Below are 21,623 nucleotides of genomic sequence, written 5' to 3' on the forward strand. Positions count from 1 at the left end.
GTTGCGGTTTATCGAGGAGGTCGTAGAGGGTTCAGTTTGACTGGACGGCTGCGAGGCGCAATAGTGGTCGATCTCTAATCTGGTGTGGCATTCCTGCTCTTGCAAACCGCCGTTTTCCAAACAAAGCAAAGCCGAAAGGCCGTTAGCTTGAACACGGTCCACTGTGCGTCCCAAACAAAATCGTCCACGCTGGCTGTTCATTTTTTTTTTTTTTTTTTTTGGACCGTCCTGCGTCAGCGTCTGCGGTCCTGACCCCCGCTTGTCTTGCTTTTTTGCAGGACGACAACAACAACATGCCTCGGACACCGCACAGCGCCGGAGGCTACAACAAAAACTTTTACCAGGCCAAGGGGGAGCTCTATTCTGGACTCTATTACCATGACAACAACCTGGCATCCGGATCCTTGGAGGCCCTCATACGGCACCTGCTGCCCACAGTCGACTATTATCCAGATGTGAGTATTATCGGATTGCAAGATTTTTGGGGAAAGTTCAGCCCCCGAAGCCTGTTTGATTTGGCAGCATATTTGGTAGACCCAACAAGAAGGCCCAGAAAAAAAGCGCTGCCCGAAAAGACACGGCAAGTCTGCTATTTTGGTTTGAAGCAGCTGTTGCGAAACTTGGAATGCAACTGCAGTCATCATTAAAAAAAAAAAAAAAATCTGCCTCCAGTTTCGTTGAGCAACATGCCACTTTGGAGCCATTTATATTATGATCTGAGCCACAAAAAAGTCATAATGACCAATCCCGAAAAGACGCAGGAGGTCTGCCATTTTTGGTTTGAAGCGGCCACGTGTGGCTACTTTTCATCCTTTTCAGCTGTCATTTGGAGGATTTGATCATGCAGCCCCCAAAGCCGGTTTCACATCGCATCATGGCATTTGGGAGACATGCCTCTCGTGTGTGGACCCGCCAAAAAAGTCTCAAGAACCCGTGCTTGAAAAGACGCAAGAAGACGGCCATTTTAGGTTCATTTTTGTCGTATTTATGAGTCGTTTCGATGGCTCTCTGCCCACAGTTTTTGGAAATTCGACCCCAGAGTCCATTTTCACTGGAAAAGTGTCAAGAAGCCATGCCTGGGGTCAGACAGGAAGTCTTCCATTTTGACCATTTCCAGGGCTCCGTCAAAAACGGGCAGCGTTTTTCCCCTTGCGGCTTTGCCCTTTGTGACCCGATTTGTTTCTTTCTCCGCAGAGGACCTACATCTTCACATTCCTGCTGAGCTCTCGCCTCTTCATCCACCCGTACGAGCTCATGTCCAAAGTGTGCCACCTGTGCGTGGAACAGCAACGACTCGGCGATCCCCAAGCGGAGAAGGTGGGCACTGCGCTCGGGATCTTGGACCGACGCCGTTCCCGTTTAGCCAACCCCACGCTCACGGAGCTTGGATACCGTTCCAGATACGACTCGGGAAGATCGCCCCAAAGATCCTCCAGCTATTGACGGAGTGGACGGAAACCTTCCCTTACGACTTCCGGGACGATCGGATGATGCGCAGCCTGAAGGACCTCACGCATCGGCTCTCCACTGGAGACGAGGTGGGGGGGGGATGCTAATGCTAAGCTAGCCTGCTCGCCAAATGTATTGAAAGCCATATAACAAATAGTCTTTGCTCTCTTCAGCGCAGTAGCATCCGCTAGCCACCTGTGATGCTAATGCTAAGCTAGCCTGCTCGCCAAATGTATTGAAAGCCATATAACAAGTAGTCTTTGCTAGCTTCAGCGCAGTAGCATCCGCTAGCCACCTGTGATGCTAATGCTAAGCTAGCCTGCTCACCAAATGTATTGAAAGCCATATAACAAATAGTCTTTGCTCTCTTCAGCGCAGTAGCATCCGCTAGCCACCTGTGATGCTAATGCTAAGCTAGCCTGCTCGCCAAATGTATTGAAAGCCATATAACAAGTAGTCTTTGCTAGCTTCAGCGCAGTAGCATCCGCTAGCCACCTGTGAGCATCGAGTCACCGGTTAGCGTCGTGCTACTATTTAGCATGACGCGCACGCGCTGTGCGTTTCTATCTTGGGAGCCGCTTGTTTGTTGATCGCGTGTGTTTCGGGGGTGTCGGATGAGAACAATAAAGCAGCAGGAGGAAGTTGTAAAGAGCAGATGGGGAAGGCAAACGTCCATCTGTCAAAATAGGGGACCTCCCCCCCGAGCTCCCCGGACAACCCCCCCCCCCCCATCAGCGCCACCAAACCGACCCCCCCCCCCCCCCCATTGTTTGGCGAGCAGCTTTCACATGACTCGTCATTTTTAATCGCAAAATCAATATGTGACACATTAACAGCCGGACTCTCATTCCCTGAGACATCAAGCTTGTCTTTTGTCTTTTGTTTTGACACGAGCATATATTTTTTTCATCATATAGATGTGCGTAGTAAAAAAAAAGAAGTATATCAGCACACGGGCTGCAATGTGCTCTTTCCAATCGTATGTTCATGGAAAAGTGACTCAGCTTTAAAAAAAACACGGTGAGTCACAAGACAAGTAATCTGAATCAAATGAAGGCGCCCTTCCGAAGATGCCCCCCCCCCCCCACGTTGGAGTGAAATTCTCCCAGAAGCTCAAAGTTAGCTTGGAGCAAATCCCGCTTTTGTTGCCGTTGGCGACTTCTTTGGAAGCCGTTTTATGCATCTTGCGAGGATGCGCCGTCGAACATCTGCTGCGATGTGCGGCCAGACCGCGACATCCAGTCCAACCCGTAGTTCCCATCTTGGGAAATTTGACCCGCTTTGAATCACGAAACTCTCCTGCCTTTGATGGGAAAGCGCAGAGTCTGGCTGTTTTTCCGCGCGGGTCAGCTCAAAGTCATCCATTTGTTTTGTTTCACGGCGCTGGAATCCAACCTCGGCGCGCTTGATTGGCTCAAAATGTCATCGCGTGGTCACACCCTGGGAAGGAAAAAAAAAAAAATATGTTGCAGCCGCTCCTCCCCGGTGGAGGTTGTCGTCTCCGTCGTTGCGAGGGTTTGTTTTCGCAGACTTGGGAAGCCCGACTTGGCCTCCGAGTTGGGCAGGATGTGGTGGTGAGAAATCCACAAAGTCAAACATATGTGCGGCCCCGCCCTTTTTTTTATTTTTCCGCTCCCCCCCCCCCGCTTATGTAAGCAAGTTAAGTGTGTCACCGCGGGAACGATTATCTAATCTTGGCCTCTTCAGAGTCCGGGCCAGCAAAGCCTCTTAGACCCCCGAGGCCGCGAAGCCCAACGGGGCCGTCCGTCCACCGACTATCATGAACCGTTTGACATGCGCACGAGCTCTTCATTATTGCGATAGGTCGGACCAAGGTGGGGCGCAACCGCCTGACTGACTGGATCCCCCCATGTGGCAGATTTACAGGAAGGCGGCGAGCCAGCTGAGCCAAGGTTTGATCCGGAGGCTGACGGTCCTCAGCCAGTACGAGGAGGCTCTGGTCAAGATCAACGCCACGGTGGCTGAGCGCCTCACCGTCCTCAAGGCCAAAGCCCACGTCCACAGGGACATCCTGTCCATCTGCAACGACCCCTTCGCCCTGGCCCAGCAGCTGACCCACATAGAACTGGTGAGAGACAAAACCGTAACAGTAACCGTGACTACCCAAATCGCAAAAGCTTTACCAGCCGGTTTTCAATCGTTCATGGAAGGGACCCAAATGCCGTTAAAAAGACGGTTTAAGTTTTATTGAAGGCTGCTGTTCTTCCTTTTCTCAGGAGAGACTCGGCTACATCGGCCCCGAGGAGTTTGTCCAAGCGTTCGTCCGGAAAGACCCGGTGGACAACGACAAGGTAAAGAAGGCCCCCCCCCCCCCAAAAAAAAAACGCCTTTCCTTGAATCACTCAACAGATACGGCATCCGTTATGCAATGTCGTGGTTGTGCTTTGACCCACTTTTCGGGGTCCAGACACATGTGCGGTTTACGCAAACGCAGGGCGAGCGTCTCGGGTTCACGCCGGGGTCGGATGACACCGACGCACCGAAGAACGATCCGCTGCCGAGCTCGTACAAACAGAAAAGAAAAAAAAAAACAATTTCCTTCCAGCCCCGGCGGGATCTTGGATTACATGGGCATCGCTTAGCAACCACAGTTTCCTCCAGGGGGGTGGGGGGGGGGGGGGTGCGCGCGCTTGTCTGGTCAGGCTGTCGGGCTGCTAGGCAACAGGCTGATTTGGGATGCGAGGTAATGAAGTGGGAGGAGGGGTGGGCGAGGTTGCCATCGTGACTCAGGCTAGCGTGCCTCGTCGCCCCCAATGAGCCCCACAAGTGAAGGGTGTCAAGAAAAGGCAGGTGCCCCCCCCCCCCCCCCCCGTGCCCCACAAGAGGTGCGAGGCCAAAGAAATGTGTGCAGTCGGACTCTTCACCCAAAGGAATGAACTCTGGTCTCTATTGTTCTTCCGATGGCACTTAGTGATGCTAAGCTAAAGAAGATGAGCAGAAATTCAACGTTTGTGTCGCTGTTTTTGGTGCAGGGCCACTTCAGTGACCGCAAGAAAGCCGCCAACCTGGAGGCCTACGTGGACTGGTTCAACAGGCTCAGCTACCTGGTGGCGACGGAAATCTGCATGGTGAGGGACTAAAGATCGTAACGCCCACCGCTAATGGTCAATGCCCAGATGCTTAACTCATTCAGTACCAGCCAATTCCAGACCAAGTCTGAAAAGACGTTTAAAAACGTCTTTGGGAGTGAATGAGTTAATTGCGGCGCATTGACTCGTAAGTCGTGGCTAGTCTTAGCGGATGTTTAGCATTACCTTTGAGGCGTTCACTTTGGAGCTAATGTTGAATTGCATCGCTAAGTAGTCAAAGAACTTGATCCTTCCAAACGCTAGCTCGTTTTCAATCGGACTCGTGACCCGCTTAAATGTCTCATTTCCGTTGCGGTTAGCATTTTCACAGACAGTCAACATAAACTTTAGAGGCATTAGCTTTCAAGCTAATCACGGTCTTTAAAACGTTTTTTTAAATGTGATTGTAGTTGCGCTTAATGTTTGGCTAGCATTGCTAGCATTAGCTTTGAAAGGCTAGTGTCGGACTTTATGGCCGTTTTCTTTGCTAACCGGCTGAAATGTTTCAACATTTACGATTTATTATTTCTGCGGACGAGTCTCATGTTGACGTATCAGGTCTCTTGAGTTTGGTTTGTCGCTTGACGCTCTCTTTCTCCGATGTGTTTTTTTTTTTTTTGCGTCATCTTCCTGGCAGCCCATGAAGAAGAAGCAGCGCGCGCGGGTGGTGGAGTTCTTCATCGACGTGGCGCGCGAATGCTTCAACATCGGCAACTTCAACTCCCTCATGGCCATCATTTGTAAGTTGCTCATCAGCCCTGTACTCATCGGGAGGGTTAGCGCACCCCCTCCGGCTTTTGAAAAAGGGCCAAAGAACATGAGATCTACACTGTTGGCGCTGAGCTCACTGTTTCTGGAGGAAGGGGGGTGTGACTGCGTTGGGCATCTGGACAGCCTGCGCCGTGTGGCGTTGGTGCGGGGGTGCGCAAACAATCAAAAAGCAGATGGTCAACACTGCTCGGAGAAAGTCCGATCGCACGGAACAAGGGGTCAAGATGTTTTTCTGGGGTTTTCTGGGTGGGGGTGTCAAGTGGAGGCGGGGCCGCGGACCCCAGCTGCCTATTAGTGACCGAGTGTGCGAGACACAAACAAAATGTCTCTACCACCCCTATAAAAGCCATTACATGACCAATAATGTGCACCCCCGGGTAGTCTCCAACATGGCCTTCTGGAAAGATTGTTTTTTGTTTGTTTGTTTTTTGAAACGCTATAAAGTGGGAAATGAGGCCTACCTTAACGCCATTGTATTTGGCGGCAGAAAAGGGGTGCGTTGCTGCGCGTGGAATGCGATTCCTCCCGCTGCTTGACACGCTCTTATCTCTTTTTATTGTTCACGCCAGCTGGGATGAATATGAGTCCCGTGTCCCGCCTGAAGAAGACGTGGAGCAAAGTGAAGACGGCCAAGTTCGACATCCTGGAGGTGCGCCGTTTTCGTCCGTGTCACGTCGACGCGGCGGGGGCGTCCCGATACTTTTGTCCGCAACAGTGCATTTTGTCCCTGCGTCTCCGCAGCACCAGATGGATCCTTCCGGAAACTTCTACAACTACAGGACGGCGCTGCGCGGCGCCACTCAGCGCTCCATCACTGCCAACAGCAGCAGGGAGAAGGTGAGGTGAAGTCCCAAACGGAACGCGGCGCGTCGGATATTTGACAATTGGGAGTATTCTCGCGACGATCCCAAATGGTCGGGAAATAAAAGTTACGTTATAAAACCGAAGCTCATTGAAAATAAAGATGGATGGTGCCCCCCCCCCCCACCCCCCTCACTGGATCACATGGCGTTCCAGAGCGGCGATTTTGATTTAAGCCGCGACGTGAGGAACACTTTGGATATCTTGTGCCTGCGTCCCCCACGAGGAATGTGGGCTTTGTTTGAAGAGATCAGGTTACGCAAGCGGGTCAGGGGTCAGGGGTCGCCAGGTGGAACGTTCCAGCATGTCTGCTACGTTCCTCTTGCTGTCACCCGAGGGGATTGGGGGGGGGGCGTTGGGGCGGGGGTACTCTGCAGTTTCTTCTTCGCAGTTGTCACGACCACATTATCTAAAAAAAATGTTTCATTTTGTCAAAAACATTCACAGATATAAGACCATCAATTTATGTGTCAATCTTCTGATGAATAGTTTTTTCAAATAATTAAAACTTTTATCTGTAATTTTCCACATTTGTAATGTTTAAGGTTAAAACATTTTTGACATAAATGTTGACTCTCATATTTTTATGTTTAGTGATTAGAAAAAAAAGTGTAATGTAAATTCTTTAATAGTTTTAATTTTGTGTTTGTTTAGATTGTTTTAAATCATTTATTCTGTCAACTATTTTTTTCTTCAATGTTCTTTTAAATAATTACAAAACAGAGCTGTGAACTCACTCTTATTGTTTTTGTATTTTTGATTATTTGAACAAATTATTCCAGGTTAAATTTGGTAGCTGTGTATATTAAAAAAAAAAAAAGTTTTTATAATTCTTCCGTTTAAAAATCTGTTTAGCATAATGACCAATGTATTTTTACACACAGAAATCCTAACAGTTTTACTGTATGTATAATTTTAAGCGCATGTTCATTATTTCACATTTTAAAAAATACTGTACTTTGTAAAAAAAATTCAATTATATGTTTTAAATCGTTGATGGTAACAAAAAAAGTTTTTTTTTTTTTTATTGTTAAAAAGAAGAAAAAAGGAGGAACGGAACCTTTGCTCGTCCCCACTTTGACATTTTCACATGATGAGAATCGGCAGTTGTTTTGTTTTGTTTTGTTTGTTTGGTCGTGCGGCAACGGCCGGCCGGAGCGACCGCTCCGCTTATGCAACGCGCTGTCCTGTCATGCTGCCTTCTCTTCAAAATAACTACAACGTGGCTCTCAAACACGCCCGCATGACCTCGCTGTGACGCAACCCACCACCGTGACCGCCAACACTTCAAGCTGGACTCTTTATTAGACCTTTTGGGGGCGGAAGGGGGGGGGGGGGGTCCTTCCTTTTTGGGTCCCGCGGGGAGAATGCAGTGTGATGACCACGACGGTTTTCCGCCCCTGATTTTTGTTGCGTGTGACTCTCGCCCGTCCGGCCAGATGGTGATCCCGTTCTTCAGCCTGCTCATCAAAGACATCTACTTCCTCAACGAAAGCTGCGCAAACCGACTGCACAACGGGCACATCAACTTCCAGGTGACCACACAAAACAAAACAAACCCCCCCCCCCCACCCCAAAATGGGGCTTTCATTGGGCTGGGGGCGGAGGGGGTTGATTTCCTCCCGTCGCTTGAAACGTCAACTTCCCCGAAGAGCGTCTCCACGCAGAAAAGAGAAGTCCTTCGTCTTTTCCACTCGCGTGTGGACTTTTTTTTTTTTGGTGACGTTTTTTCCAGTCGTCGTCATGTTGCTGCTTTGCAGCTTCCGTTTTCGTTTTATATGGCCTTTATTTTGTTCACAGAAAGACACCAAAATCAGACATTGTACCTACGTTGAGGCACAAGTCCTCATTTTACAAGTGGGGGGGAATAAAAATTGTCATTTGCTCGGCAGTTGTAAATTTGAAAACAAATTCTAGACACACACACACACACACAAGACTGAAACGAGGAGCGCAACGTCCCGCACTTTTCTTTTTACAAGACACAAAAGCTTGAAGTGAGGACTCCTTAATTTGATGGCAAGAGGTGGAATCTTACAAGAACGCCATCGCAAAAAGTTCGGCATTAAAGAATGTGAATAAAATTATTTGACAACAACGCGTGTTCCTTGATTGCGGTCGAGAGTCGTGCGATCGAATCTTCAGGTGATGAAAAAGTCCTGACGGCGTTGAGAAAACACACGATTCATTTTACATGAAGGAAAAAAAACAAACACATTTCCGCGCATAAAGGCCAAAGATGATCCGAAAACGGCTCCGTGTTATGCGTTTTTTTTATATCTATTTATTGAGTTGTTTTAAATTTTGATTCTGTGCTTTGTAGAAATTGTGGGAGTTGGCCAAGCAAGTGAGCGAGTTCATGAGCTGGAAGGCCGTCCAGTGTCCTTTCGACAAGGACCGCAAGATTCTGCACTATCTGCTCACCGCGCCCGTCTACAGCGAAGACGGTACGCACACGCGCAAACACACCGAAAGTCGTTCTGCCATTTCATTGGAAGAAACAACAACAACAAAAAAAAAGGCGGGCTTCTGCTCGAAGGCAAACACAAATGTCCGGAAAAGGCTACTCGAACATCCGAGCTTGATTTTGGGGTTGGAGTGGTGACGGGGGGGTGGGGGGGGGTGACGACAAATAACGTTTTCCCCCGTTGTTATTTGTAGCGTTGTGTCTGGCGTCGTACGAGAGCGAAGGTCCCGACAACAACGTCGACAAGGACCGATGGAAGTCGCTTCGGTAATTATCGTCGGCGCGACTGCTCTCTTCATTCTCCCATCCACGCTACTGTAAAGCGTACTCAAAATCATCGATTTGTCGAATTGACCTGGATTATTTGTCTCGGGTGCTCTTTGCAGATCCACGCTGCTACGTCGAGCGTAAACGTGAAGGCGACCCGAGATGTCATCCCCCCCCCCAAAAAGAAAGGAAGCAAAGTCTTCGCCTCGATGCGTTAGCGCGCACGGCTGCGTTGGCTAACGGCTGCTTTTTTCACCTCTTTGGAAGACTTTTCTCGTCCGCTTTTCGACGAGCTTTATCGCTTTGCGAAGGGCGGAGCCGCACGCTAGCCGCTGGTTAGCTAGCGCGGGCCGCGCCGCTGCAGCTAAAACCAAGACCGGCTGTTGTTTTTGGCGGTTGCCGTTTATTTATTTTTTTGATCAACGAAACGCGCGGGCTGCATTTCAGAGACGCCTCGGATGCTAATCTAGCATGTTAGCGTCACAACACGGTGGATAAGCTTGAGCATCTCGATGCCAATTGTGGCGGTCGTGTTTTCCGCCGCTCGTCGAGTTGTTGCGAAAACGTCCTCGATGTCCAAAAAGTTTTATTTATGCATCTTGATGTGGAGTTACCGTGTTGCCATTGACCTTATTTATGACCTCAATTGAAAGATTTGGAGTTCACATTTGAATTCCTGTGAAGTTTGTGATGTTTTTGTGTTTTCTCTTCATCAGCCCCACAAACGCATAAACGATTTTGTTGTCACCAAGAGTTAATTGAGAAAAAAGATGAAATGACTTTTTGGTGGTGTTATTATTAAATGCTATAGTTTAGAACAGGTACATGTAATTTTACAGCCAGTCGTTTTTTGTTTGTTTGTTTTATCTTCATATTTTACGGTTTTAAAAGGTGATCATAAATGATTTTCCTTGTTTATATGTTGCCTTTTTTCTTCAGTGTAATGTAAATTGTGGACATTCATGTACTAGAATGGAAAGTGATCAGAAATGAAATGATGACCTCATTTTTGGGGAAAGTTGAGACATTTACATGTTCATATTTATCATCTGGATATACGTTCTCTTGGAATCAAATGCAAAAAAATTTTTACGAGCAATTGAATTTGGTATTATGTGCATGACGGTTTTATTTTTGTGCGTTTAAAATGTATCAGAAGATTAAAAAAAAAACATTTTTAAATAAGCCATTGTTTTCGTAATTTGGCATTAACATAAAACATCGAAATGTGTTTATCAACGACGTGATATGACGAATGTGAAATTCTTTTTTTTCTTCAGGAAGAAAAAAAAGAGCCATTGGAGCGAGTAACATTTGAATCGACAGATGGCTATTTAGCGCCCCCTGTACCTCCAAAATATGTCACTGCATGAAACCACTCGCAGCTGCCCCCCCGCCCCCCCCCCATGCTGTGACGAACACGCCACATGCCGCATATGCGCCCTTATTCTTAATCAACGTTGTTGTTCTCGACAGGTTGCGTTGGACATTGTTCGGGAATACTTTTTCCCCAATATTCCAGGCCGTGCTTGTTCCTGGGAGGTGACTTCAGCAAAGTTGCTCAGCATGCGCGTTCGTGGCCCGTGACTGTGATCGGGCGCGTATTGATTGAACGCCGCCCGCCATCTTTGGTGGGCTCATTCAGCGTCTGGCGGTAGCGCCACATACACACGGACAGTCGTCGACACATACGCAGAGACTTATGGAGACGGCGCACGACAGACAAAAACAATGCGAACATGCGCCTGTGCACACGCACGGACGCACAACTATCGACAGACAAGCAAATTTTGGAGAGTGTCTTTCAATGTAGTTGTGAATGTGTGGGTGTGCTTTTTGTGCTGTCTGTCTTTGTTTGTCTGTGTCCATTTGTCGTCTTGCCAGTCTGTGTGGTGTGTGTTGTGTGTGTAAAGTATTGTATCATTTTAATGGTCCGCCCACTTCACCACACACATCTACCGAGGCCGTATGTGGCCCACCATGTGAAATGAGTTTGACACCAGTGATGTATAGTAAGGCGTTTTTAGCCGCAAAAAACAACCATGTACAGAAAGACGTTTTTAGCCGGAAAAAAACGACCATGTATAGTAGGGCATTTTTGGACGAAAATTTTAGCTGAAAAAAACGTCCATGTATAGTAAGGCGTTTTTAGCCCGAAAAAAACAACAGTATAGTAAGCCGTTTTTAGCCCGAAAAAAACGACATAGTATAGTAAGGCGTTTTTAGCCCGAAAAAAAACAACATAGTATAGTAAGGTGTTTTTAGCCCGAAAAAAAAACGACATAGTATAGTAAGGCGTTTTTAGCTCGAAAAAAAAACGACATAGTATAGTAAGGCGTTTTTAGCCCGAAAAAAAACAACATAGTATAGTAAGGCGTTTTTAGCCCGAAAAAAACGACCATGTATAGTAAGGCGTTTTTAGCCGAAAAAAACGACATAGTATAGTAAGCCGTTTTTAGCCCGAAAAAAAACGACATAGTATAGTAAGGCGTTTTTAGCCCGAAAAAAACGACATAGTATAGTAAGGTGTTTTTAGCTCGAAAAAAAAACGACATAGTATAGTAAGGCGTTTTAGCCCGAAAAAAAACGACATAGTATAGTAAGGCGTTTTTAGCCCGAAAAAAAACGACCATGTATAGTAAGGCGTTTTTAGCCGAAAAAAACGACATAGTATAGTAAGCCGTTTTTAGCCCGAAAAAAAAACGACATAGTATAGTAAGGCGTTTTTAGCCCGAAAAAAACGACATAGTATAGTAAGGCGTTTTTAGCCCGAAAAAAACGACATAGTATAGTAAGGCGTTTTTAGCTCGAAAAAAAAACGACATAGTATAGTAAGGCGTTTTAGCCCGAAAAAAAACGACATAGTATAGTAAGGCGTTTTTAGCCCGAAAAAAAAACGACCATGTATAGTAAGGCGTTTTTAGCCGAAAAAAACGACATAGTATAGTAAGCCGTTTTTAGCCCGAAAAAAAACGACATAGTATATATAGTAAGGCGTTTTTAGCCCGAAAAAAAACGACATAGTATAGTAAGGCGTTTTTAGCCCGAAAAAAAACCGACCATGTATAGTAAGCCGTTTTTAGCCCGAAAAAAAACGACATAGTATAGTAAGGCGTTTTTAGCCCGAAAAAACGACATAGTATAGTAAGGCGTTTTTAGCCCGAAAAAAAAAAAACGACATAGTATAGTAAGGCGTTTTTAGCCCGAAAAAAACGACAGTATAGTAAGGCGTTTTTAGCCCGAAAAAAAAACGACCATGTATAGTAAGCCGTTTTTAGCCCGAAAAAAAAACGACATAGTATAGTAAGGCGTTTTTAGCCCGAAAAAAACGACATAGTATAGTAAGGCGTTTTTAGCCCGAAAAAAAACGACATAGTATAGTAAGGCGTTTTTAGCCCGAAAAAAAACGACCATGTATAGTAAGGCGTTTTTAGCCGAAAAAAACGACCATGTATATCATAAGGCGTTTTTGGACGAAATTTTTAGCCGAAAAAAACGACCATGTATAGTAAGGCATTTTTGGACGAAATTTTCAGCCGAAAAAAACGACCATGTATAGTAAGGGGTTTAGCCGAATAAACACAGACCAATTTTGCTGACTGGGTCCCCTGTGTTTGTGGCGTTTTTGCTCCCCGTGTGTGCGGCAGTGTGAAGCAGCAGCTGGTGGAGGCTCTGAACAGGAACCAATACCTGAAGCGTCTGGAGCCTCAGCAGCTTGGAGACACGGTGGAGTGCATGTACCTGCGCACGTACCAGCAGGGGGATTACGTGGTCCAGCAGGGAGAAGCTGGCAGCCATCTCTTTGTCTTGGAAGGTACCACCACTCCGTTCTTGTTCCTGTCCGACAATATTGAGCAAAGTTATGGTGGCTTTAGAAGAGTCCCATTTTCCGATTGCGGACATCAATCATCCTGACAGATGACTTCAGTAAATGTTCTTGACAAGTAACTTTTCAAAAGTCCTTATCCCTGATAAGCAGCTACACCCAACGTCCCTATTCCTGACAGGCAACTTTCTTAAAGTCTCTCCCTGTTCCTGACAAGAGACTTTTCACACACACACACATTACATAAAGGTGTACACAGGCACCCATTACATAAAGCATGATTATGATGTGTGATACTGTAATGTAATGTGTTTGTGCGCGCGTGTGTTGTGTGATACAGTAATTTATTTTGTCTCTCTCTCTCTCTCTCTCTCTCTCCCGCGCGCGCACGCGCACGCAGATGGAAAGTTGGACGTGTTTGAGCAGGACACGCTGGTGTCGTCGATGGTGGCGTGGACGGCGTTTGGCGAGCTGGCCATCCTCGACAACTGTACACGCACCGCCCCCGTGCGAGGTAAGCGCCGCGCCAACATCTCGTTCAAGAGGCTTTCATGCGCCGTCGACGCTAACGCTAAATTCCTTACAAACTGGCTGAGCGTCTGATGTAAAATGCGGAATTGCAAAAGTCTTCACACACTTCTGAGGCACAAGCGACACGTTTATGCGCTCGTTGGCAATTCGTGTCGCCGCTAAACGAGCCAGTTACGATAAATCCAAATCAAAGTCGTTTGTTCAGAAAAAAAAAGAAAGAAAGGTTTCCATCAGTCCTCTGTATCCGTTTCTCAAATATTCATGCGAGATCCATAACAAACAAACCGAAAAAAACTTTATTCCGAACCGGTCGAGGATGATGCCTGCAAACAAAATGTCTTTCTTAAAACGGTCAAGATCCAAATCAAAGTACTTTGTACTGAACAAAGCTCGATCAAAGTCCTTTGTCCGCAAAAAAAAGTACACAAGCTCCAAGTCATTTGTTCATTCTTCAAACCTGGTGACGGGGAAGATCCAAATGAGAGACCTTTTATCACAACATTGGTTTTGCATCGAAGTTTTCCAGTACTATGGATGTGTAGGAGGTCGGGGAATCCTAAAAAGAAAAAAACAGACCCCCCCCCCCCCCCCCACAACCCCCGCCCCAAATAATTTGCGTACCGCCTTTGTTTCCGCGGCAGCTGTGAACCGAGTGTGCGCGTGGGCTCCGGAGCGCGAAGCCTTCCAGAATATCATGAGGAGGACGGCCGACACGCGCCACCACGAGTACCGACATTTCCTGCGCAGGTCGGTGCAACGGCTTAGATGCCACCTCGAAATGTTGTCGAAAAGCACTAAACCTGATCAGATGGGCCAGACGTGCCAGTATCTGTGTGGTTTCATCCCACTGTAAATGTTACGTCACACTGTGGCCACATGCGCAAAAGATCTGGACTAAATTTGGTTTGATCGTTTACACTTCAGCCAAATCTGAATCAGATCCGGATTAGACTTGGTAGCGGTGGCGTTTTACGGTTCCAGTGAAAGATTGGAAAGTTGCGCCAAGACTTGGTTGCGAGGATGAGGCTTGCAATCAGGTTTTCAGGTGGCGTTTACATTCCATGCTTCCACGACGGCCAAATCTGGATCAGTTCTGGATTGAACTACATTTGACATTTTTGTGTGTGTGTATACTGTATTTGCATCAGTATTGCACTTCTGCCAGAATTAGGCGTTTCAATTAGGGTTTGAAGACAGTGCTGGCATTTGAAGTTTCAAGAAAGATGAGCGTATGTTAATGCGGTTACGGTTTCAACCGGTGCTCAAATAAATAGTGCGTGTTACCGTTACGCCGCAGCTACAACCGGATCAGATGTGGAATAAACTTGGTTTGACATTTTGGTTTGTGTGTTTTTTTTTTCCATCAGCGTGACTCTTTTGGCGAATCTGCCTGATGACAAACTCAGCAAGATCATGGACTGTCTGGAGGTGGTAAGGTTCTCACGCAGCTCCAATGAAGCAATCGAACCAGGAACAGTTAGCGTTTCCAGCCACAATTACTCTACGGTTTTTTATATGTTGATTAGAATCTTTTTTTTGTAATGCGTGGGGCTCCTCGTGCGTCCGTTTTTTGGACAAAGCAATGGTCACTCGCACCGTGATTCTAGTTGGGAGGTCGAGGTGAGGGAAGCGGTTAGGGGTTAGGGTTTCACACCAGGGACCCTATCTTAGCATGGGGTAGGGTTTCAAGACAAATATGGCTTCCAAGCCTGGATTCGTGTTTCAAGCTCGGGTTAAAGTTTCGAAGTAGGGTTTCAGGCCCGAGTTGGAGTCTGAAATAAGGGGCGTGTCTTCTTCTTGATGCCTTACCTTGCCCTTCCCTGCAGGAGTACTACAACAAAGGCGACTACGTGATACGCGAGGGCGAGGAGGGCAGCACCTTCTACATCATTGCTCAAGGAAAGGTAAGGCTTCAAGCGCTACTACTACCTACTTCCTGTCAACGCCCTACCACAAAATAAAAAGCTGCTTTTCACCACGCAGGTAACGGTGACCCAGACCACGCAGGACCACAAGAGTCCTCAGGTCATCAACATGTTACAAAAGGGCGACCACTTTGGGGAGAAGGCGCTCATCAGGTAGCCATTCGTGTCCACATAAGCTAAGCGCTAATGCGGCTCTTGCTCAAGCTAATGCTCAACTTTGCTTCAGCGATGGCGTCAGGTCCGTGAACATCGTTGCCGATGAGGACAGAGTGGAGTGCCTCCTCATGGACAGACGGTGAGTAAAGCACATGATAAGCGACGGGGTTAGGGTTTTCAACTGGGGCTTTGACCAAAGGTTATGGTTTCAAAATTGGGGTGAGCGTTTGAAAACGGGGTTTAGAGCAATAGTTTGGGTTTTAAATTGGGTTCCGAGCCAGCCTTTTGGTTTCAAATTTGGGTTTCGAGCCAGGGTTAGGGTTTTCGCACGAGTGTTAAGGTTTCATATTAACTTTTGAACGTGACTAATTTGGGTTTTGAGACGGGATCGGGCTTTTAAAATTGGGATTGCAAAATTAAGTATGGAGTTTCAAATTAGGATTGAAGACAGTGTTCAGGTTTCAAATTAGGATTTTAAACTATGGTTAGGGTTTCAAATTAGGGTTTAGCGCTAGAGTTGGGGGTTTTAGAACAGAATTGGGGGTTCTAAATAAGGTTGAGAGCTAGGGTTAGGGTCTCAAATTAGGGTTCCTAGTCTCTGTTGGGGTCTAAATTTGAGCCAGCGTGCTCGTTAGCATGCTAATGCTGTTGGCGGCGTCAGGACCTTCGACCAGACGGTGGGCACCTTTGACGAGCTCCAGAGGTACCTCCGAGGCTACGTGGCCACGCTGGACCGGGGCGACTTGAAGCGAAACGCCGGGTAGGGCGCCGGCTCGCTGGCGCGCCGCTTTGGTCGCCGCCGCTAGCTCTGCACGGTTGCCGCCCCCCGCGCAGGAAGTCGCTGTCGCGGCGCCCCGGTCAGACGTTGCCCCCCGACGTGCTGCGCCTGAAGCAAATGACCGCCGCCTTCTCGTCGTCCAGACCGCTCGACCACATGGACGTCGTCGCCACGCTCGGCGTGGGCGGATTCGGACGAGTTGAACTGGTACAAACACTTTTACTCGCCATTTCACCTAAAAACAAAAAAAAAGCAAATGGTCACCAATACTGTATTGTCATACACAGCCATTACATTTTTTCCAGAGGGGAAAAAAAAGTTTGTTTTTTTTTCCTGCAAAAAGAAGTCACCCATATGCAAATGGGAGGGTCTTCTCACGCTCCAGCCAAAATGTGGTCAAATATTTTAGGATGGAAAACGAAACGCCTGTTTCATTTTTTTGTTTTCTTTTTTTTTTTTTTTGCTCAACTGGTCATCGTCATCATCGGAAATGTTTTTTGTCTTTGGGCAGGTGAAGGTGAAGGGCGAGGACGTGACGTTCGCCCTGAAGGTGATCAAGAAGAAGCACGTCGTGGACAGCCGGCAGGAGGAGCACATCCACTCGGAGCGCCTCATCCTCGCCGAGGCCAGCTCGCCCTTTGTCGTCCGGTCGCGACCTCGTCTCAAATTTGCTCTTACAAATATTTGCACTCACAAAATTCACCAGTTTGTCCTTCCTTTGTCTTAAAGTCCGTCCAGAAATGACGCCACGCTGGTGCTTTGAGATACGACTTGAATGTTCTTGATGAATGTCACTTGTTTCATTTATTTTGAATTCAATATTATTCATCATGCTTATTAATGATGTATTTTAGTTTAACGATTAATCAGGAATTGAGTAGCTCTCAAAGTGAAAAATGAAAAAAAAAACTGGTTTTTTTTTGCCTCCTCTGGTGAGCGCACCTTGGCCACCAGGGGGCAGTAACTATACTACATGAAGTCCTGTCAACAGGCATGAAGTCCTCAGTTAGCCACAGTCATATTAGTCAGTCTTTGCAGAGGATAAATAATACATGGCTTGTAAGTGTTGCTACATTGTGTGTCTCCCTGTGTTGGCGGACCGTTTTTTTGTTGAAATATCTGTTGCTTAAAGGGTTACCGCACCGCAATGTCAATGCTAGTTTTGTTCATCAATATCTCAAGGTACCACTGGGGGGGGGAATTAGACAGACTTTGTCAACTGAAGACGCCACCGCCTTTGGCGTCATCGCTAACCCCGAACATCATTTTGTGAGCCAACAAACTGACCGTGCGATTCCTCCTCTCCAGACTGTTCCGAACATTCCGAGACGACAAATACGTCTACATGCTGCTCGAGGCGTGTCTTGGAGGAGAGGTCTGGAGTCTTCTCAGAGACAGGTAGACCCCAGAGATGGTCCTTGTTTGTGCTTTCAGTGACTTGGTCTCTCCCGTCGCCTTCTTCAGGGGGAGCTTTGACGAGACCACCGCCAAGTTCTGCGTGGGCTGCGTGACCGAGGCCTTCAAGTACCTGCACCGCAAGATGATCCTCTACCGGGACCTCAAGCCGGAGAACCTCATGCTGGACTCTGAAGGTTACGTCAAACTGGTGAGTGGACCGCGCACGTTTTATCCAAGGGGAGACTGCGGGCAAAGATGAGACGGCGGAATGGCGTTTTAAGCTCAGGCACAGCCACGGCATCACAAAACATTGATGTCAAGAGTGGTTAAGGAGAGACATTGTTATCCTGAGAGAAGTCTGAGGGCAAAGTGCAGCCAAATGGAGACTGCGGAGTCAAGGCACAGCCACATGACATACAAACATTTAGCATGGGTCAGCGCTTAAGGAAACAAGTTTGATCCAAAAAATCAAAGTTAATTGTTTTTGGCACAAGACCAATTAAAATGATGGTAAACTCAATTGAGATAGAAAGATCGTATGAAACCAAGTTTCTCGGATTAGTAATAGACTCAAAACTACGTTGGAAGCCACATATCGATAACGTAAAAAGAAGAATAGCCAAAACCGTAGGGATCCTCTACAAAACCAAGGAAGTGCTAAATAAGAGATCCTTGTACACATTATACTCTTCATTATTATTACCATATACGAACTACTGCGTGGAAATATGGGGAAATGCCTGCAAAACAAACACTCCCTATTCTAAAACTACAAAAAAAAAAGCAATTCGAATTATTAATAGATCAAAATATACGGAACCCACAAATCCACTATTTATCAAATACGATGAAATTTTATGACCTGGTTGACTTTAAAATCGCCCAATTAATGTACATGTGGATGTATATAATCCCGATACAAACCAAAAGTTGTAAAAATATCACAGTTAAGGGTAAAGTATGAGCCTTAATGGAGACTTCTTTCTTCTTACTTTCTTTCTTTTCTGATTGATATAAAAATGATTCATTAGATATAAACACATAACGGGGTAGGACTAGATACGTTTTTTACTTCTTCCTACCCTCTTGAACATAATAACTGTGTTGAATGAAGACTGATTTCTTTCTTTTTACTATTTTATTTACCTTATTATTTTCTGTCAAATTATTACTGTATATATTTTATGTTCAATATAGACTGAGGGCTATCTGAATGGGTGACCAAGAGTGATTAAAAACCAACCTTTTTTGCCCCACGGACCGGTTTATGTCAGACAATATTTTCAGGGACCGGCATTTAAGATGTGGCGGATTAATACAACAAAATAGTATGGTATGAGCTGCATGAAAACTTTGGTGTTTTCGAAATATAATAATAAATACAAGGAGCGTCTAATGTGGCCGCAACGCTGATCGCGATGGTCGTGTTTAATGCATTCAAAATACGATACAACGCAAATTCAAAGTGCATGAAAATGACGACTCACCACAGCCCCGAGCTTGATTTTCTGCAACCAGACGGTCCCATCTCGAGGTAATAGGAGACAATGACACCTCAAGTGTGTGGTTTATGTCCGGTCTACTTCGTAATTTTGTTTTAGTCGCCGTTGCTGCAGAAAACCCCCGCCTCACACAGGTAGGATGTCGGAAATAGCAACAGTACTATTGTGGCAATCTCAAGAGTATTCAGCCATAACTTTAATCCAGTTGTCTCGAACGTGCTTTTAAGGCCGCCGTCATTTGCGATCTCCAGCAGTTTTTTTTAAACTCATTTTGCGACCTCCAACGTTTTGTTTGTAGCGTAATCGGTCACGTGACGGAGAAGCGTGGTTTGACGTGAGTCAAGCGTGACACAGACTGATGTAACGGAGAATCCGGTAATTTTTCAAAATAAAACATCTTTCGTATTCCGAAATAAATAAAACGGAATTTAGGCAAGTTCTTTCTGTGAGGCCCGGTACCAAATGCCCTGCGGACCGGTACTGGTCCGCGGACCGGCAGTTCGGGGCCCCTGCCTTAGAATTAGGGTTTGGGTGATGGGTGGAGTTAGGTTTGGGTTTGGGGTTAGGGGGTTATGGTTAGGGGCCAGGCGGGGTTAGGGGCCAAGGCGAGGGTTTAGGTTTATGGTTAGGATCAGGCTCCTAACCCTGAGGTGTAGGGGCTAGGATTAGGGATTAGGGTTAGGCAAAAGTGAGCCGAGTGGAGAAAGCGGAGCGTCACGCTGAGCACGTTTTTGTAGGTGGACTTTGGCTTTGCCAAGAAGATGCACGGGGGTCAGAAGACCTGGACCTTCTGCGGGACCCCCGAGTACGTGGCCCCGGAGATTATCCTCAACAAGGGACACAATCTCAGTGTGGATTTTTGGTGCCTGGGCATCCTGGTGTTTGAGCTTCTGACTGGCAGGTGCGCCTGTCAAAACTTCCCTCCCGTAAGGCAAAAAAAGACAAATAAATGGACTCGCTGCTCTGGGCAACCAGCCCCCCCTTCACAGGAAGCGACCAGATGGCCACGTACACCAACATCTTGAAGGGCGTCGACAAGATGGACTTCACCAAGAAGATCGCCAAGCGGCCCGAGGACCTCATACGCAAGCTCTGCAGGTGCCGCCGCCACCAGTGCACACACGCACACACACATGCGCGTTGCTGTCAACAAAGCATTTGGGCTTCTGGTTGGTCTTCCTCAGGGGGAACCCGGCTGAGCGGCTGGGAAACATGAAGGGCGGCATCGGCGACATCAACAAGCACAGGTCCCGTGGATTGTTTTTTACACGAAAACTTTTTAAACACTTCTTAAAAATTATTTAGAACAACATATATTGATACTTATTTTCAGGCTGAACGTTGTCGAATTGCAAGGTTCTTTTTTTCCTTTTTTTTTGTGTTTTTACAAAAGTATCATTTTAAGATTTTCTGATGAAAAAAATAGTATTACAAGAATTTTTTTTTTTTTAGGAAAATCAAATTTTTAGAACTTTTTGGAAGAAAGTTGTCATTTACAGGACTTTCTAAAGAAACAGTAATACGTGTTTCAATTATGATAAGAAATAATATGAGATTAAAGCAAGAGTATATTGATAGATATTTTTTTTTCTGGAGAGGATCGTAATATTACAAGATTAAAGCGGTATTCTTTTTTTTTTTTTGTAACAGAAAATGAAATGTTTTGGGGTTTTTTTAAACAATCTTCATACCTCCTGATAAGATAAGAAAACCTTTATTAGTCTCGCAATGGAGAAATTCCCAATTCACAGCAGCAAAGTTATGAAAGGAAGAAGCAGAACAACAAACGAATGTAAGCTTGTGTGCAGGTGGTTTAATGGCTTCGACTGGGCGGGGCTAAACGCTCAGACCCTGCCGTCGCCCCTCAAGAGACACGTAAGTTGGCCGTCAAACAACATCGACACTTTTTTTTCAAACTCACAGCCTGTACCGGAGTCAAAAAAAAAAAAGAAACGACTACTAGAACATCTGAACTCGATTTGAGGTTCATCAGAATCACTTGAAATGGTGGCAGCTACGTTACGTGGATTGGTTGCGTCACTCATTCTGTCACAAAATAAAGTAACACAGAGTCAGGAAAATGATTGCAGCGGGAACAACGCACCTGAAGTTAGCGGCCGTCGGCTTGCGGTGGCGTCTTTCAGGTGTCGGGGCCTCTGGACCACAGCCACTTTGACGCGTATCCTCCCGATGACAAAATTCCTCCCGACGAGCTCTCAGGATGGGACGCCGATTTCTAAGCTCCTCGATGCTCGTCATCCCGTGACGCCGCCGAAAACAAGAAGAAGAAGAGAAATCTTATCTATGCGTCATTTCGCCTCTTCTGATTCCCTGACCATCGGAGTGGATTGTTTTGTAAATATGACCTGTTCATTTCAACAACAAAAAAAAATAAAAAAATTGAGAAGGGAAGAAAAAAAATCATCAGACACAATATTTTGTTTTCATGAGGAAATGAACTCCCCCCCCCCCGGATAAAATACATCAAAATGTGGCTTTTAGTTTCCTGGAGAAAATAAATCGGATCATTGATGTGGAAATTTTCTTTCCAGATTGATTTTCTCCGTTGGCGCGCACACAACAAACGATTTGAAAGTGAACAT

At 46.3% G+C, this 21,623-nt stretch overlaps 2 protein-coding genes across 4 annotated transcripts in view; both read left to right on the forward strand.

Annotated features, from left to right (window-relative positions):
* rasgef1ba (RasGEF domain family, member 1Ba) overlaps window positions 1-10,089 on the forward strand; it is a 26,183-nt gene extending 16,094 nt beyond the window's left edge. For all 3 annotated transcript variants that reach the window (XM_086111026.1, XM_086111027.1, XM_086111028.1), the window contains 13 exons: window positions 279-455; window positions 1,195-1,317; window positions 1,401-1,538; window positions 3,329-3,538; window positions 3,687-3,761; window positions 4,443-4,538; window positions 5,176-5,278; window positions 5,879-5,958; window positions 6,051-6,146; window positions 7,610-7,705; window positions 8,494-8,617; window positions 8,832-8,904; window positions 9,024-10,089. In XM_086111026.1, the coding sequence (XP_085967152.1) occupies window positions 279-455; window positions 1,195-1,317; window positions 1,401-1,538; window positions 3,329-3,538; window positions 3,687-3,761; window positions 4,443-4,538; window positions 5,176-5,278; window positions 5,879-5,958; window positions 6,051-6,146; window positions 7,610-7,705; window positions 8,494-8,617; window positions 8,832-8,904; window positions 9,024-9,048 (1,416 nt within the window). In that variant the 3' untranslated portion in view covers window positions 9,049-10,089. The remainder of the gene's footprint in view (window positions 1-278; window positions 456-1,194; window positions 1,318-1,400; window positions 1,539-3,328; window positions 3,539-3,686; window positions 3,762-4,442; window positions 4,539-5,175; window positions 5,279-5,878; window positions 5,959-6,050; window positions 6,147-7,609; window positions 7,706-8,493; window positions 8,618-8,831; window positions 8,905-9,023) is intronic.
* Window positions 10,090-10,152: 63 nt separating this feature from the next.
* On the forward strand, window positions 10,153-21,522 carry prkg2 (protein kinase cGMP-dependent 2). Its single transcript, XM_086110816.1, has 19 exons — window positions 10,153-10,161; window positions 10,381-10,446; window positions 12,490-12,718; window positions 13,131-13,244; window positions 13,903-14,008; window positions 14,629-14,692; window positions 15,088-15,165; window positions 15,245-15,339; window positions 15,413-15,481; window positions 16,004-16,102; window positions 16,177-16,327; window positions 16,632-16,768; window positions 17,429-17,518; window positions 17,585-17,726; window positions 19,758-19,921; window positions 19,996-20,118; window positions 20,205-20,267; window positions 20,829-20,895; window positions 21,165-21,522. The coding sequence occupies exons 1-19, from the start codon at window positions 10,153-10,155 to the stop codon at window positions 21,258-21,260; spliced, it is 1,962 nt and encodes a 653-aa protein (XP_085966942.1). The 3' UTR covers window positions 21,261-21,522.
* Window positions 21,523-21,623: the final 101 nt, after the last annotated feature.

This window comes from Hippocampus guttulatus, chromosome 5, assembly GCF_054856545.1.
Source record: "Hippocampus guttulatus isolate MCC_2025c chromosome 5, RoL_Hgut_1.0, whole genome shotgun sequence".
Classification (NCBI taxonomy): domain Eukaryota; kingdom Metazoa; phylum Chordata; class Actinopteri; order Syngnathiformes; family Syngnathidae; genus Hippocampus; species Hippocampus guttulatus.